This window comes from Danio aesculapii, chromosome 3, assembly GCF_903798145.1.
Source record: "Danio aesculapii chromosome 3, fDanAes4.1, whole genome shotgun sequence".
Taxonomy (NCBI): domain Eukaryota; kingdom Metazoa; phylum Chordata; class Actinopteri; order Cypriniformes; family Danionidae; genus Danio; species Danio aesculapii.
Genome location: NC_079437.1, coordinates 46149675 through 46166151, shown reverse-complemented (window position 1 = coordinate 46166151; position 16477 = coordinate 46149675). Strand labels below are relative to the sequence as shown.

General features: G+C 34.0%; 1 protein-coding gene across 1 annotated transcript in view; it reads left to right on the top strand.

The window, feature by feature from the left end:
• The first annotated feature begins 1091 nt into the window (after positions 1–1091).
• The window catches only part of slc27a1a (solute carrier family 27 member 1a), a 52734-nt gene continuing 37348 nt past the window's right edge, over positions 1092–16477 (top strand). The window contains exons 1-4 of the mRNA XM_056454120.1: positions 1092–1402; positions 1551–1718; positions 10549–10943; positions 15493–15657. Of these exons, the coding sequence (XP_056310095.1) occupies positions 1552–1718; positions 10549–10943; positions 15493–15657 (727 nt within the window). The 5' untranslated portion in view covers positions 1092–1402; position 1551. The remainder of the gene's footprint in view (positions 1403–1550; positions 1719–10548; positions 10944–15492; positions 15658–16477) is intronic.

Below are 16477 nucleotides of genomic sequence, written 5' to 3'. Positions count from 1 at the left end.
ATTATGTTAGCTGAACAAAATATTGTGTCTGAGAAGAACTAAAAACAGTTGTTGACACAACTTAAAGTTCTTACTGCATCAAGTTGCCTTGTTTTTTTATGTTTTCTCAGCAATTTATTTTTACAGTGTATGTTGTTCAATATACTGTTAATAATAACATATTTTAAATGCTTTATATTGCAGATTAATCATTATAAATTACATCATTATAAATTACAAAATCATTATAAACCTTTTTATTTACATTTTTTTATTTTAATTTAGCCTACCAGAAGATGTCTGAAATTACATAATTAGGTCCTAATTAAATTAGCCAAGCAAAACACTGTAAGCAATGCAAAGTTCAGCTAATAATATTACTTAATTTTGTGAATATGCCATCTGAAAAAAAACATTACATTCAGTTTGCGTTTAAATATATTCGCTCAAAGTATATTATTTCTATAATGAATAGAACAAAGGTGAAAGGGGTTTTCGAGAATCAATATACTTTTTTAAAAATATATATGTAAATATATTACAGTGTGCGCAGCTTATTTATTATTATTATTATTTTCTGATTAAAAATACTAGCGTTGATTACTATATGATTAGTGATATTAAGTTGTTTTATATACGTTGTTTTGTATAGTGTTTTATTTTTACATATCTGTTACGGTGAGTGACAACATTAGTTGACCCATATTTTGAGATTATTCTTACATAAATTGATAATACGTTTAAAAATAAATAAATAACAACAACAATAGTAATAATAATAATAATAATAAGTATTATTATTATTATTATTATTATTATTATTAATTATATTAATATTAATAATAAATATTATTATTATTATTATTATTATTATTATTATTATTATTATTATTATTATTTGTGTGTAATACCGTCTGCTATGGCACAATGCTGAACCTGTTGCTTAAAAATGACTTAATTTTAAAATATAAAAAGCTGCGTGTGTGCAAGACGTTATTTGAGAACGGAAAAATGACAGATAAATAAATAATAAATGAATGAAAGCAACTTTCGATTTTTAACAGCAACAACTTTCACGCTTTTATTGTGAAAAACGCCCTCATTCAGCCATTTTGAAAAGCTTTCTCGCCAACCCCCAGCTTCGTGCTACTTTAAAACCACAGTAGTTGTGTAGTAAACACATAGTTTGTCAAACACACGCTGCACGTGAAGTGAACATATTTACCGCGTACTCTACTTTTTTAATAACACCAACTATCCTAGCGAGTTTTCCCCGCTCTCCGTGTTGTCGGACGCTCGCGTTCCTTTTCATAGGGGTCAGTGTTTTGGACATATCTGTGGTCAGTCAACCTCTAACCGCACAGCAAGGTCGTCCCATGTCTTGACAGATCGGGGCAGGCTGAACTGTATCTGTCTACCGTAGGTAAGCAGTTTTATTGCTTTATGACACCGCCGTAAACAGTTAAATGATAGTGTGTCACAACAACTGCAAGATGACACTGTCTGAAAGTGATATATAAGAATTTCCAACATGTTTGCTTGAGTTGATAAAAAAGTGATAACTGTTTCAGGATGCACTATGTGGCGAGTGGCTCCCTGTCTTTGGGGTCCCTGGGCCTGCTCCGTCTGTTTGGGGCATCCTGGTCCTGGAGCCTGGCAGCAGGTCTGAGTGTTTATTTGGGGACTGGAGGCTGGCGGTACCTCTATGTGGTGGTTCGGACGGCTAAAAGGGATATCAAGTGAGTCACTGTCACGTCAAGTGCTTTCAGTTGTTTTGAAGAATGAGGTAAAGTTGGTTTTATTTGCGCACATTCATTAATTTTTAACCCATTTGTGACACGGTCTCTATATATTATACTTTGAATATTCAATCTCATGTAATTGTGACTTCAAAACAACATTACACTGTAAACCCAACAGTCATCTTTATCAAATGAAATGAATGTAGTTAACTCAAAAGTAATGAAAGTTAATTCTACTCAATGGAAAAGAGTTTTGAACTCCGTGTTGAAGGTAATGAGTCAATTAAATACCTCATTACTTCAACTTAAATGTAGTAAGTTCACAGTGCTCGTATAGATTGATGTTTTTTTTTTTTTAACTCAAATGGTTTGTTGCAATCTGTTTCCTCAAACAGTTTAAGTTGCCTTAATTTATTGGGTTTTACAGTACTCAGTTCGTTTGAGTTCTCTTCATTTATTGGGTTGTGCTCAAATTGCTTCATTTACTCAAGTGGAGTAAGTTCACAGTACTCATTAGGATTAGTTTTTGAACTTCAATGGTTTGTTGCAATCGGTTCCCTCAAATGGTTTGGGTTACCTTAACTTTTTGGGTTTTACAGTGTAGCACTACTGTGAACTACTTGTGTTTTGATAGTCATTGACTTTTCTGAAATTATATTAAGGAGATAGTCTGAATGTGCGAATATAATACCAACTTTACCCTTAGTGTTTTCAAGCGTGAAATGTAAAATTCGTTTTGTCTGTTTTCTAAATACTTCACTCAAAAAATGACTTTTGCTGCTTGTTCAAACTACTTATTTAAAATTAGTTGAGATTACACCATTTTTAAAGGGGTGGTCCACTGCGATGTCATATTTTAAACTTTAGTTGATGTGTGATGTAGCTGTGTGAACATAAACAACATCTTTGAATCCAAGACACTCAAAGTTCAATGCAAAGGGAGACATTGGCTTTTACAGAGTTAGCTTAGCGAAGCTTACAGCAAAAGAAGTTTGGGGACTACAAAAAAATACACCTGGGTTAATGATGTCATAAACCCTTCAGGTTACGCACATACACCCCGCACAGCAAAGGGGTGTGGCCAGAGGCGCTGTAATGTTATAACAGAGATGCTTCCTGATGATGTAGAGCTGATCTGCGAATTACAGAACATTATATTAGCTGACCAAACAGAGCCTCTTGAGGGTGGGTCTTCAGAGGAACTAGGAAATATGACAGTCGTTTTCATGTTAGCTGAGTAGCTGTATATAATCAAAGCTTTGCATCTTATAAACACTTATAAACCCTTTAAGTTTTTTAGGGGGGCAACTTAGTTGTTTTATGTTCAATTCGCTAAAATTGGTAAAACGATTAATTTAACTAATCGATTTGTGTTGGGACAACATGAAGGAATTGTGTGAAACCCAGCACACAGTGTCGTCTTGTTTGCAATGTTTCAGTGGGTCTTAATTCGCCCTCTCACAAAATTAAGGCTTTAAAGAGGTGTTAAATCAGGGCACAAAGTCCTGAATTCTTAAAGTCGAGGAATTAAAGTTTGAGTGCCCTGCAGTGTTTTGCAGATTGGGGTAAAGTTGGTTTTATATTCACACATTTGTTCATTTTTGAACAGTGACAACTTGTGACATGCTACTTTGAATATTCGGTCCTACATATAGACTTCAAATCAACATTAGTACTATTTATTGAACTGTGAGCAATATTGTACTTAGAATTTGCAAAGAACAGTTTTCTGAAATTATATTAAAAAGGTGAAAGTCTGAATGCGAATATAAAATCAACTTTACCTCGATATTTTTAGTATCTTACTCCTATAGAAATGAGTAAACATCCATGTATCACGATACCGGAAGAGCAGAATGAAGATTTTAAATATTGTTTTTGCAATTAAAACTACAACACAAGTGTATAACTGTTGGTTTTGGTTTAAGCTTTGACTTGCATTCATTCTTGTTTCAGAATAAGTACTTAATGTTTTTAGTTTTTTTAGAAGACATTTATTAACTTGCTTATCCCATCATTTAAGAATCTTTTTTTACAGTATAATCAAAATTAACGAAATTCTAGTTGTTGGGAAATATATATTCTTATTGATATAAAAGCAATGGAGATTTGTGAGATGTTTCATTTTTAAATTTGAAAATATGTTCTTTGACATTATTAATTTCCTTCACTTTATTCCTTAAATTTTTCTTTACTTGTTTTTTAAAGGTTTTAAGTTTACTTTTATTCGTTCATTTGTTCATTTTCTTTTCGGCTTAGTCCCTTTATTAATCTGCGAGTCACCACAGCGGAATGAACCGCCAGCTTATCCAGCATGTTTTACACAGCAAATGCCCTTCCAGCTGCAACCCAGTACTGGGAAAAGTTTACTTTTATTTAAAAAAATGTTATGATGCTTTTTTTTTTTCAATTACATTTTTATAATCATGCAAGATAAAACATTATTTTTTAATTACAAAGACAAAAACGAACAATACAAAAGTATGTATATCACACCCCATAAGTTTTACGTTCTGATTGATTTGTTTGAATTCTGTAATCAATTATACATCGATATCTGTCTTAATTTTTGACATTTTTTATGAAAAGTTTTGCTAAATTTGGCAAGAAATAATAAATAAATGAAGTAGTTTATTTAAAAATTAATATAAATTATTAATATAAATGTATATATTAGTAATTTATAAATATAAATAATAAAGTATTAATACAAATATAAATTATTAGTTAATAATTGAAATAAATAATAAAATGATTTGTTATGAAGTTACAGTGAAAGGTTCCTATTTTCCATCACCAAAACAAATTATTCTTTTGATTTCCTTCATTAATTAATATTAATTTAAAAAGTCAAAAACACAATTAAGATAATTTGTGTCTTTAAACAGAAGGAGATGGAAATACTGTAATTACACAGAAAAAAAAATGATTCATTGGATTTACCAAAATGTTTTAAGTTAAGTGGTTGCAAACAATTGATTTGGGCTGAATTTATACAAGCAAATTAAGTAGAACATTACTAAATGCAACAATTTTGCAAAAATATTTTTTTCAGGGTAGCTACATTGATCAAATTCCCAATTATCTAGACAACAGTTATAATTGTCATGAATTTTAGTAAAGAATTCAGCATTTATTTTCATAGTTTTTAATGTTTAATATGTCAAAATGTGTTATTTCTATGAAGTTGTTAAACCTTTAACTGCTCATTTGAAGACCTTCATCTCTCCAATCCTCCATTTTGTCAAGCCGAAAACAAGTCAAAATAATACAGCAGAGTCGCTAACTGATTCAAATGCAACTCACTCTGCGTGTGCTCCATGCTAAACAATCATTTTACTCAATATGCGACCAACATACTAGGTTGCAGTGGCCTTGTTGTTTTTCGGGAGAGCAGATCTTCTGTGAAACGCAAGTTGACGTTTTGCCAAATGCTGAGAGTTCCTTGCAGCTTCCCAGAGCATGTCACTAAAATGACGCATTGTAAACTGTAGAATAATTCTGCAAGGTTTTAGTCCAAGAGGATAAAGCGCTGTCAGTCCTCACCTTTCCCGAAAGATATACCACATCAGTAAGGGATGGCAGCCTCGCAAACATTCAGAACGTTCTGTTTGACATTTTCTCCTAGCTGTTCAGCCAGGCTGTTCAGAGATCCTATACTTTGTTCTTCAGCCCACTGATTCTTCTTTTCAGCATTTTTCCCTTGGCATCTTTACATTTTTATGTCTGGATAGTTTTTGTGCATTTTTTTTGTTTCATGTAATGGAATAAATAAAGTCCACTGTGGCACAGGCGTCATGATTTAAAGAGCCCCTATTATACATGAAATAGGGTCATATTTTGGTTGTAAGGGTCTCCAACAATAATCTAATATGCATGCAAGGTCAAAAAACACTTTCATGGTCTTATAATCTGCATTTATTTTTACCTAATTATCCCAGCAACTCCCATATGAATTGTTCAGCGATTCATTTGTTTCCAAACCCCTCCTCAGCACGAAGCTAATCTGCACTGATTGGACCGATGACAGCCTGCTGCGATTGGTCGACACTGACAGGCTTCAGCGCGAGACAGAGTGAAATGGCCAGCTGCTAATCAACAATATAAAAGTAGTCACAGTGCATACAAGCTTCATAGTGGACAAGCTTCATAGTGGATTTTGGCTGCCAGTGGGTGAATGTAAAAACAGACGATGGACTAGAAAATATCGACGACTATTTTATTAAGCAAAAAGTCCAAGAACTGGCGAGGAGATCTCCTAGCCCGTCACAGTCCACCTGCGTTTTCACTTTCGGGTCCTTTGCCTAGAGCGGCAGTTCAGCTTGCTCCGGTCCTGCACACACACACACATTACCCTCCTCAGAGGAGACAACACGCACACACATTACCCTCCTCCCCAGAGAACACGACACACGCCTAGAGCGCCAGTTCAGCTTGCTGGGTGCAATTTAGACACCTCACCTCGAACCCGAGCTGAACTATTTTGAAACTTGACCGTTGCATGTGTGTTGGAACAGCTGACGGTCCGTAAACAAAGCAGCACGAGTCGCGTTTTCAGCATGGCTTTACACGCAAAATGAGAATAAAGAGTTAACCTGATACAGCACACGCGGTTACAAGTAACAAAACACAACTAAATACATCATTTGCAAGCTAGAGTAAACTAGGCAACAATTTTAATCGCACGTACTTACACTTGTGAAATGGAGGAAGAAACTGATTCATGATGCACTGATCCATGTTCTGACAGTCTATACTGATACTTCCTTTAACAAACCGATGAAGTCTTCTGTGTAAGCATGTAGTTTCCAGAAGCACTCGAACTGCTCAAGGCTGGGCTATATTGCTGAGGTTTCATCTTTGGGTGGACTGTCAATAATATCCATCTGCACAGCTTGACTTCATTCGACGTGTGTGTGTGTGTGTGTGTGTGTGTGTGCGTGTGCGTGTGCGTGTGTGTGCGTGTGTGTGTGCGTGTGTGCGTGTGTGCGTGTGTGCGTGTGTGTGTGTGTGTGTGTGTGAGACTTTTTTTCTGATAGTGGGCGGGGCCGCAGGTTTCAAATCTCCCGGGTTTGCGCTCGCAACTACTTGGGTTTCGTAGCCGTGTCATCATGAAACACCTAATGACTCGTTTGAAGCACTATGAGTCGACTCTTTTATAGATGAATCAACAGTTTTAAACACTGTACACTTACAGATTTAAGCCTTAGCTGGATATTTCACTTCACTTAGAGCTATGTTACACACTACATGGAAGGGAATTTTCAAAAACCCATAATATGGGCTCTTTAAAGAAGAATCCATATGTTGTCCAACTTCATTCGTAATAAAATTAAAGTTTTATTGTTCGCATATAGGAATTTTATGAAGCAGTAAAATAAAATTACCCAACAAGTACAAATTTATTAGTACCAGTGTGTCTGCAGGGTCTTAAGAATTAAATGTTAATCAATCAATTCTGAGGAAAAGTAAGGCCCTTAAAGGCTATTAAAAAGTCTTAATCACGTTTCTACGAGGTCTTAAATTTTGTTCAAGTGTTGTCCAAAGTTTTTCACTCAAAAAAAAACATAATAAATATATTTATTTTCCTCCTAATATTAACAATGGTGTGCTCGAACCACATGATTGGTTTAGGCCGGGGTGTGTCCGGCCAAGCTCCTTCCTCTGGGTGGTCACGTAATTTGTGACGATGTGACACTCTTCACATGTAGAACTTGAAGTGGTGATGTGGTCTTTAAATATTCTTAGAAGGTCTTTAAAAGGTTTTAAATAGGTACCCTGGCTGAGTACATGCATGCAAACCACAACCAATATACTCAAATATATATAATTATAAATGTTTGCATTGCTTAGAGGCTGAAAAGTGGCTGTTTTTGCTCTCTAGGCCACATTTGAGAGAAACAGTGTAAAACAATACAGGCTGTTAACAAATCTTCTTGAGTGTAAAGGTTTTTATATACCTAATATTATAAATTTATAAAAGGAAATGAGTGAAATATTAAGGGAAAAATATTCAATTTGCAATAAAATATACATTTTTGTCAAACCAGATGCTGTTCACATTAACACTTAAAAAAAAAAAAAGAAAGAAAAGCAATGACAAACAAGGGCTAAAGACGAAATTATTAGTTTATTATTATTTTTATTATTATTATTTTACAATATATTTATTAGTTTTTTAGAATTACTACAGGTTACACAGTATATAACAATTATGTTAACACAACAAACATTTTACCAAAAACGATTGTGATCTCTAATCATGCAGAGCTTGTTGTAGCAGGTTAGCAACATTACAGTAGTCGGCATTCGAAGTGAATCAAAAATGTTTCTTTCAAACTTATCCTTGGAAAAGAATGGGTTTTTTACAATCGTTTAAGGACAACTTTGATGAAAGTTGATGATCCACTTCAAATTTTGACCACTGTAGACAGGTTACATATCAGCAGGTTACTTATCAATGAAATGGAAGCTGCGAATGATATTTTTTTCATATTGTGACGCAGTTCCTAGAGAAGCAGAATATTAAATGAGCAAACAGTGGGCGTGGCTTGATTTTTCTATCCAGGGCTGAATGGAATGAAAAGTAGGTATTTCATTCAGAAAGATTTTACAACCTAACAGACACCTCCTGCTCACCATTTCTGTTTGTTGTCAAAACTCACAGTTGAACCAGTGTGGTTAAGTATGTTAGCCACACCCATTTCCTCAATCACATCATCTGATAAATTAACTGAAAACAAACAGGAAAAGCATTTGCAGATTTCAATTAAAGATTAGAAGGGTGAAGTCTTTTTTTTTTCTTAATGACAAGCACAGATGAACTGTTCAGCACAAAACTAGCAATGTGAGCTAACAAAATCATATGGTTAGTTTGGATTTCTTGGGGAATTTAAGAAATAATAAAAAGGTCTCCAGTAGGGCTGTGTGATATAGGCAAAAGAAAACTATCATGATTTTCTTGAACAATATTGAGATTTCGATTTTAATCACGATTTTGACAAACAGAGAGTGAGAATCTGAAACATTTTTCCAAAAAAAAAAAACCAATTAGATCTTTATGAAAGACCGGTAATATGTCTCCACAACAGACATAAAAAACACCTAGTAAAGGTGTAACAAATTGTCTCTGAAATAGACCTATGGCAAAACAAATAAACAAATCAAGTATATAATGACAAGATATAACTTCGGCAGTAGCAAGACATTTTATAGATTTTGGACATGACGTTAAACAACTAGAATGCATAGGAATCAAAGAAGTATTTCAGTCACATAGAGAAGGTAATCTGAATAAAAGATTGTTACAAAAAGAAACGTTCTGGATTTATAAATTAAAATCACTTACACCAAGAGGAATGAATGAGGATTTTTCACATTCCTGGAATAAGGTTTCACATTCAGATTCTAAAGCCTAATTATTGAATTGTTGAAATGACTATAATTAAATAAAATATTCGTAATATATTGAAATATTATCTGTTCTTTGAAAATGTATACTTGCATTGTGATTATATTAAATAGTCATTCTGGCATTTTGTAATTAGTAGCATAAAGTGGTCTTAAAATGACAATAAAATGGTTTATCACAATATGTTTTGGTGCAATATATTATACAGCAAAAATAGATATGCTGACAGGCCTAATTGGGATACGCTTATAGGTGAACCGAGTTCAAAACACTTTTTAGAATGCCTCACTGCGACATTCTTACGTAACAAAAAACTGACCGATCATTTTCATGCTTTGCATGGGATGAACAGATTTTGGTAGACTATTTACCTCAGACAAACAAAGGACACCCAAACAACCAAGTCCTCCTGTGCTGAACTCATCATCCCTGTTCGTGCAGCCTATTTGTCATTAAGCTCAGACTCCTGTTGACGCACTCGGTTTAGGTGCGCTGCCTTATGATTGGTTCAAATAGCATGCAACAGGAAAATCAAATTGTAAGGCGATTTAGAAATCTTGCATGTTCAAACGGTGATTTCGATACAGTTTCAATTAATTGCACAGCCCTAGTCTCCAGACATCAAAAACATTTAGTTTTCTTTTTACACTAAATGTGATCTTTTCTATTGAAATGTTTGCTGCCATTTCTTTAAGCAATTATTTTATATTCTTAATGCACAACACTGGTTTTGTTGTAAACTGTTCATCCATTCATTTTTATGTAACTTTGTAATCATAGGCTTCGTTCACACTCCGAGACCTAATGCTCAAATAAGATTTTTTTTAGATTGGATTTTTGGCAAACCTGTTTAAACTGTAGTTTTAAATTCCAGCACAACCATTCATACTGCCATTCATTTTCTAATGTTCAATATTCAAAACATTAGATCTTTATTGAATTTAACACCAGAAATAAAAGTGGCACAAATCGGAATTGAAAAGAGCTTTTCATACTGTCATGACAAAAACAATCATTCTGTCATGAAAAAGTCTGATTTGGGATGCCGTGTGAATGTAGCCTATAAGGTGATTATGCTTCTCTTATTAACAAAGTTCAATTCTGCACTTTTCAACAGTTGTTCCACTTTGTACGTCAATTTGATTTGAACTCTTTCATGCCAATGTCAAGTAATAAAAATCAGCTTTCTGTTGGTCAATTAGAAGAATACAACTTTAACCCATTGCAATTTTTTGTAGGGAAATTCCTTTGGTTTCTCTTGAAATGCCTGGATTATGCAGACAATTTTAAATATTATCACAACAGCGTCAAAGACAATGAATCTGTTGTGGCTGAATTGAGATAGAAGAGAAACAACTGTATAAATTAATATCTCAAATGCTTTAATAACCAATCTCTCTTCCTCTTGTCCATCAGTGGTCTTTATGTGCTGCTGAGGGTTAAACTGGCACTATGGCATCATATGCGCAACCGAAACACCATACCCTCCATCTTTGCACAAACTGTGGCTCAGCACCCAGATAAGCCTGCGCTTGTCTATGAAGCCACTGGGGAGGCTTGGACTTTCTCTCAGTTAGACCAGATCTCCAATGCTGTGGCCCACTGGGCACTGAGCCAGGGCTGGACCTCAGGAGATGTGGTGGCGCTGTTCTTGGAGAGCAGACCCCTTCAGGTGGCGCTCTGGCTGGGCCTGGCCAAAGTCGGTGTGGAAGCTGCACTCATTAACTTCAACCTGCGACGGGATTCACTCCTGCACTGTGTGGGTGTTTCAGCTTCCAGGGGAATTGTTTTTGGAGCAGAGCTGGCAGACGGTGAGTAGAAAATGTGCTCTTTTTTTTTCATGGCCAAATCCAATTGCAGATTTTTTTACAGGCAAAATGACAGATTTCAAATTTTTAGTTTCTAAAAACAAAAGAATTTGTATGTGAACAAAATGTTTATTTGCTTCATTTTCTTCTGAAATATCTGCAGTGATTTAAAATCAGAGACAACCAATGCATTTAATTCAAGATTCACACAAAGGTGTCACACATGTTAGTTTTAGGCTGAATTATACTACTTTGTTGAGTAATCGACAGCGCATGCCTTGCCGCCAACTGTAAAATGTAAATAGTGGACAAAGTAGTGTATTATTTTAAGTGAACATAAGTTGAAACAGTTTGTATTTACAACTTCTTAAAAAAAGTAAACTTCAGTACGTTGACTCAAAATTGTCCTCATTTGTAAGTCGCTTTGGATAAAAGCGTCTGCTAAATGACTAAATGTAAATGTAAATGTAAAATAATTAGTTGTCTTAACTTCTTATTTCTGTTCACATTACTAGCAAAATATTAGGAAAACTATTGCCCTAAAATTATCAAGTTAGCTTAACTAAAACATTTTAGTAAAGACAAAAACCAATACCTTATTTACTCACTGCCAGGGCCGTTTATATCGAATTTGATATTTAGCCGCACTATGTTGGTGTTTTTTAACATCAAATTTTTATTAGCCCAACGCTCAAACCCCCACCTGGGACCGAGACATACACATATACACTACAGACAATTTAGTTGACCCATTTCACCTATAGCGCATGTCTACCGGAGCACCTGGAGCAAACCCACATGAACAAGGAGAGAACATGCAAACTCCACACAGAAACGCCAACTGACTTGCTGTGAGGCGACAGTGTCACAGCTACTGCACCACTGTGCCGCCCTAAAAACCAATACCTACACTTCTAAAACATTTTATTGTATTATATAGCATCTGCGTACTGAAAAAACAATATAATACTTTATAACAAGTATTTTTCAACCACGGTTTAATGTAGTAGTAGTAGTAGTAATAATAATAATAATAATAATAATAATAATAATAATAATAACAATAATAAACATTATTTATATAATATTGTTTATTATTATATAAATCTTATTTTATTATATATATATATATATATATATATATATATATATATATATATATATATATATATATATATATATATATATATATATATATATATATATATATATTAGTATTATATAATTTATTATGTAATCATATAAATATTAAGTTATTAATATTAATATATTATGTAATATATAAATTTTGAACATCAAAGTATTGAAAAAGCTTTCAGATTTATTATGCTTATGTCTGATTATGCTTAAGTTTTAATTGTTCCTCTGTGTTAAGTTTCTTTGAGTGTGTTTAGAGTTTACATCAGAAATTTGTAAAATGCTTACTTCCTGTAGAAGTAGCTCAACCTAACAATCGTTTAAGGAAGAAAGAGTCAGGAACCGGTAAATGTGCAAAAACATAATTATTCGACCATAGCTTTGTGAAATAATGCTACAAAAACATGTCTGCACAAATCAAAAATGTTAGACGGGCAGCATAGAAATTTGAGCATTCTGTGCATCTTGTTAGGCAACAGGAAGAATTGCAGAGGGTTTTAGGGTTGTGCTTTAAATATGGTTTTAATGTGGTCTATACTAAGAATATGTAAAAAAAAAAAAACCTTTTGCAAAGACACTGGGTTCCATTCATAAACACCTTGTGAAACCCCCACAGCAATAATAAGGACTTTATTCTTGTACTTCAATTATCAGAAATACGTCGCTGCTCATTCTGTTATGAGCAACAGTTAAAGTATTTCCCTGTTGGTTTTTCAAATACAACTATAGAGTCAAATCAGCAAGTATATTTAATGAAGCACAACGTATAGTACATTATGTACAGATATTTACGCTAACTTTAGATAGAAATCTGTTTAAATGATTAGATATTATTCTTTTTTTGCTAGACTTTAAAACATATAAACCCCAAGTGATAACGTAAACCGGAGCTATAATAAAACTTCACAATCACATAAATTTGATCTATAATCTGATTAAAATGGAAAGCATGATCAGTTTCAAGGCCTTCAAATTTTTTAGACTGCAGCTCTGCCCCTTTATGTTTAGCCAGATGAGAATTGCTCTCCCAACTGAGCCAAAATGTGGACTCCGTTTCCATCAATTGGTGGAAATATTTGGTTCTTTGCCACTGTAACCTCTAAAGAGCTTTTCAGGGGATCGTTTTTCAGCAGAGGCATTCATATTAAACTAAACTGAATCAGTTCATCTTATTTATTGTGGCTGAGTTTTAATCTAATATATAATAATAAACCAAAATTCTACCTGCCTGACATGATAAATGACTTTTTTCGGTTCATCCATGTAAAGCATCTTTGACACAATCTACATTTTATAAAGTGCTATAGAATGGGGTTGCAGCGATTTATAGATTTTGGTTGTACGATTATAGTCTGAGGAATAATCACGATTTTATGGTTATCACAATTATTATGCATTCAATAAACACTACTAGTTTAAAAAAACCACATGACATACTTAAAATGTTAAATTTAAAGTGTTATTTATTGCTCAGTAACCAAATAACACCGCATAAATGAATAATAAAAACAAACAATAGTCCATTTCTCCTTGGACCTAAAAATAAGTGAAAAAAAGTTTTGTCATTTAAACATTAGTAATTTTACACTGAAAATAAATGACAGAACAATAACTAAAAAAATAACTAAAAATAAGAATAAATAAAGTATTATTTGTCTAATGTAAATCTTTGCTACATATTAGCTAAGTATTTCTCTTTTAAAGAGAACAAATGTTGTCAAAGGCTGCTGAACCTACTGTATGTGTAAAAGGCATTTTTTGATCAACTATATTACAAACTTGATTGGATTTTCCTTTTGTATTTTTTCTCTGCCTTTGAAGTAGAAATATGCATATAACATACACAGTATGAAGCTGAACAGTCAGTTCTTGTCACGTGACTTGTGGTCACGGGCAGATTTAGTAATTTGGGGGCCCTATGCAATTCCAGCCAATGGGGCCCAAAATTCCTAAAATGCACCTTTTTGCTGTTTTTTTTTTTTTCTTTTCTATTATCACTCAATCTCCTTTTCTACATTTTACCTTTAATGCTGAATATAAATTACATGTTAAACATCTTGTAAAACATGTTAAATGATTTGTTTTCTAAAAAAGAAATCACAATTAAAAGTAATAAATGAACTATTTTGTTTTTTTAAAACTAAATCTTTACTGATTTGACAGCTGGACTGCTCCATGATTCAGGGTGGGGGACACGTTTGCGCAGATGTAATAATTATGTTCAAATAACATTTTTATAGCCTCACCAAACAAAATATGAAAGTATGAAAACGACGTTATATATAATTTATAGGTATAATTTATACTTCTAGGTATTTATTTGGGGGGCCCTCAGATTCCTAGGGCCCTAAGCAGCCGCTTACTTTACTCGCGGTGCACTCATGGCATTCTTTCAAATAGGAGCTCCTGGAAGGCGTGAGCGCACCGCTCCCAATGTGCAGGCAAGCCATGCACCTCCATTAGAAATAATGTTGCATGTACAAAAGACACGATATGTGAATGGCTCTTAGTTAATAGCCTCAGCCATAGTTAATCTAGTGTGTGTGCGTATTATCCTTGCTGTACAAGCTCAGAACTTTAAACTAGCACACAATTGGCATAGCTTTGTTTAGCTGCAGTAGTTTTGTTCCATGCAGAAACATGGTGTTGAAAAGCCTTTCTGATTAATTAACCGTGATGAATAAAAGCATGGTTAATAGTGAAATTGGTTAATCGTTGCATCTGTACTATAAAATAAAGATGGCTTTATTTGACTTGACTTTTTCAGAATAGTAAATTGTAAGTTATTTGAACAAAGGTAAGTATTTTTTATTGCAGAATGGCAGATTTTTTTTTTCATTATACGCTCAACCATTGTCACGTAGAGCTGGATTGTCAAAGTACAGTGTATTGTCAAAAGTGCCAACCACGATACCAATAAGTACTGTAACTTTAAAAGCAGCCATTTCTTGCTATCACTTGAGTGCCAATAAGCAAACTCTTTATATGTATAAGCGCTCTGTAAAAAAGCATGAAGTGATAATCATTGTACCCAATCACAGTCATATCTGTTGAGTGTAATTGATACACCGGCCAATCGGTGGTGTTTAAAATCTACTCAATTGACAGATCTCAACAAATCTACTCAATTGTTCTCCAAATGTTGGAATTTCAGCTCTGACTAGTATCAAATTTCAATACCTTTGAGACCACATCTGTTCCACATCTTCAGCGTCTCTGTCTGGTTTATAGACTTTATATTATGCATTTTTTGCAATGCAGTTTGAGGGCAAATTGAAACCTATAAAACAGGCAAAAACATCATCCAGACAGTTCCAGTTTCTGACCAGTAAATCTGTGCATTTCTATATTCTCTTTTACTGTTTGACCACTGGACCATGCAACTAATGGCAAATGCCTTCCTGTGTTTATATAGCTGTGTCTGAAGTGAGCCACTCCTTGAGTCAGACCATGGTACGGTTCAGCACAGGAGACCTCAAACCAGACCTGATGGTCGCTCTGAAGTGTCAGCCTCTTGATCCCATCCTGGCAGCTGCCCCTCGACACCCACCATCCTGCACTGTGTCCAAGGGCTTCAACGGTGAGATTCACACTACCAGGGTTTCCTGTTGAGCTGAGTTGTCGAACACATGAACCATTAGTTAAATATGGCTTGTGTAGGAGTCCAAGCTTGTAGGAAGAGTTTTATTTATTATGTTGGCTAGGGTTGTGTGAAATGTAAAGTTTGTGATAGGATTTGGACATTTATATATGGAAGCCAGTAACTGATATTCATAAATATAAATCATAATATGAATACTTGAGCTTGATTACAAAAACAAAATGCAAACAAATACAACAGATAGCTGGTTTTAGTTTAAAGTCATACTTGTTTATAATATTTTAAGTACTTTTCATATTATACTGATCTTTTGACTTCATACCAGTAAAATCCTTCATGGTTTAGCTAGGGGGAATAATCCATAATTTATCTGACGATTATTTATTTTCCTATGCAGTTGATGATGATAAATACAATTTTTTTTACACAATATCAACAAGCCTGGCTTCAGTTGACAAAAGAGGTTTTTTTTGGTCTGTTTAGACTCAAAAAATGGAGGAAAAACTAGTGTAAATTTGGCAGGAGCACCCGTGTCTGCTTGACGGGTCATCTGAGCAATACAGCTACTGGGTCAAAAAAGAAAAAAAAGTTTGAGAGAAATTGCTAATTCCCTTCAAAATTCAGGAAAATAAGTAAATTTTGTACTCCACTAAAGGCTTCTTTCTCATTATGTAGTTAATAACAAGAAATATACTACGTGAACTTGCATTGTTTCCGTTTCACTTCTTGCGTGTGTTTGGTTGTAAGACGTAGTTTCAGAGTGAGACAAATTTGTCTGCTATTCTTCCTATTGTAAAGT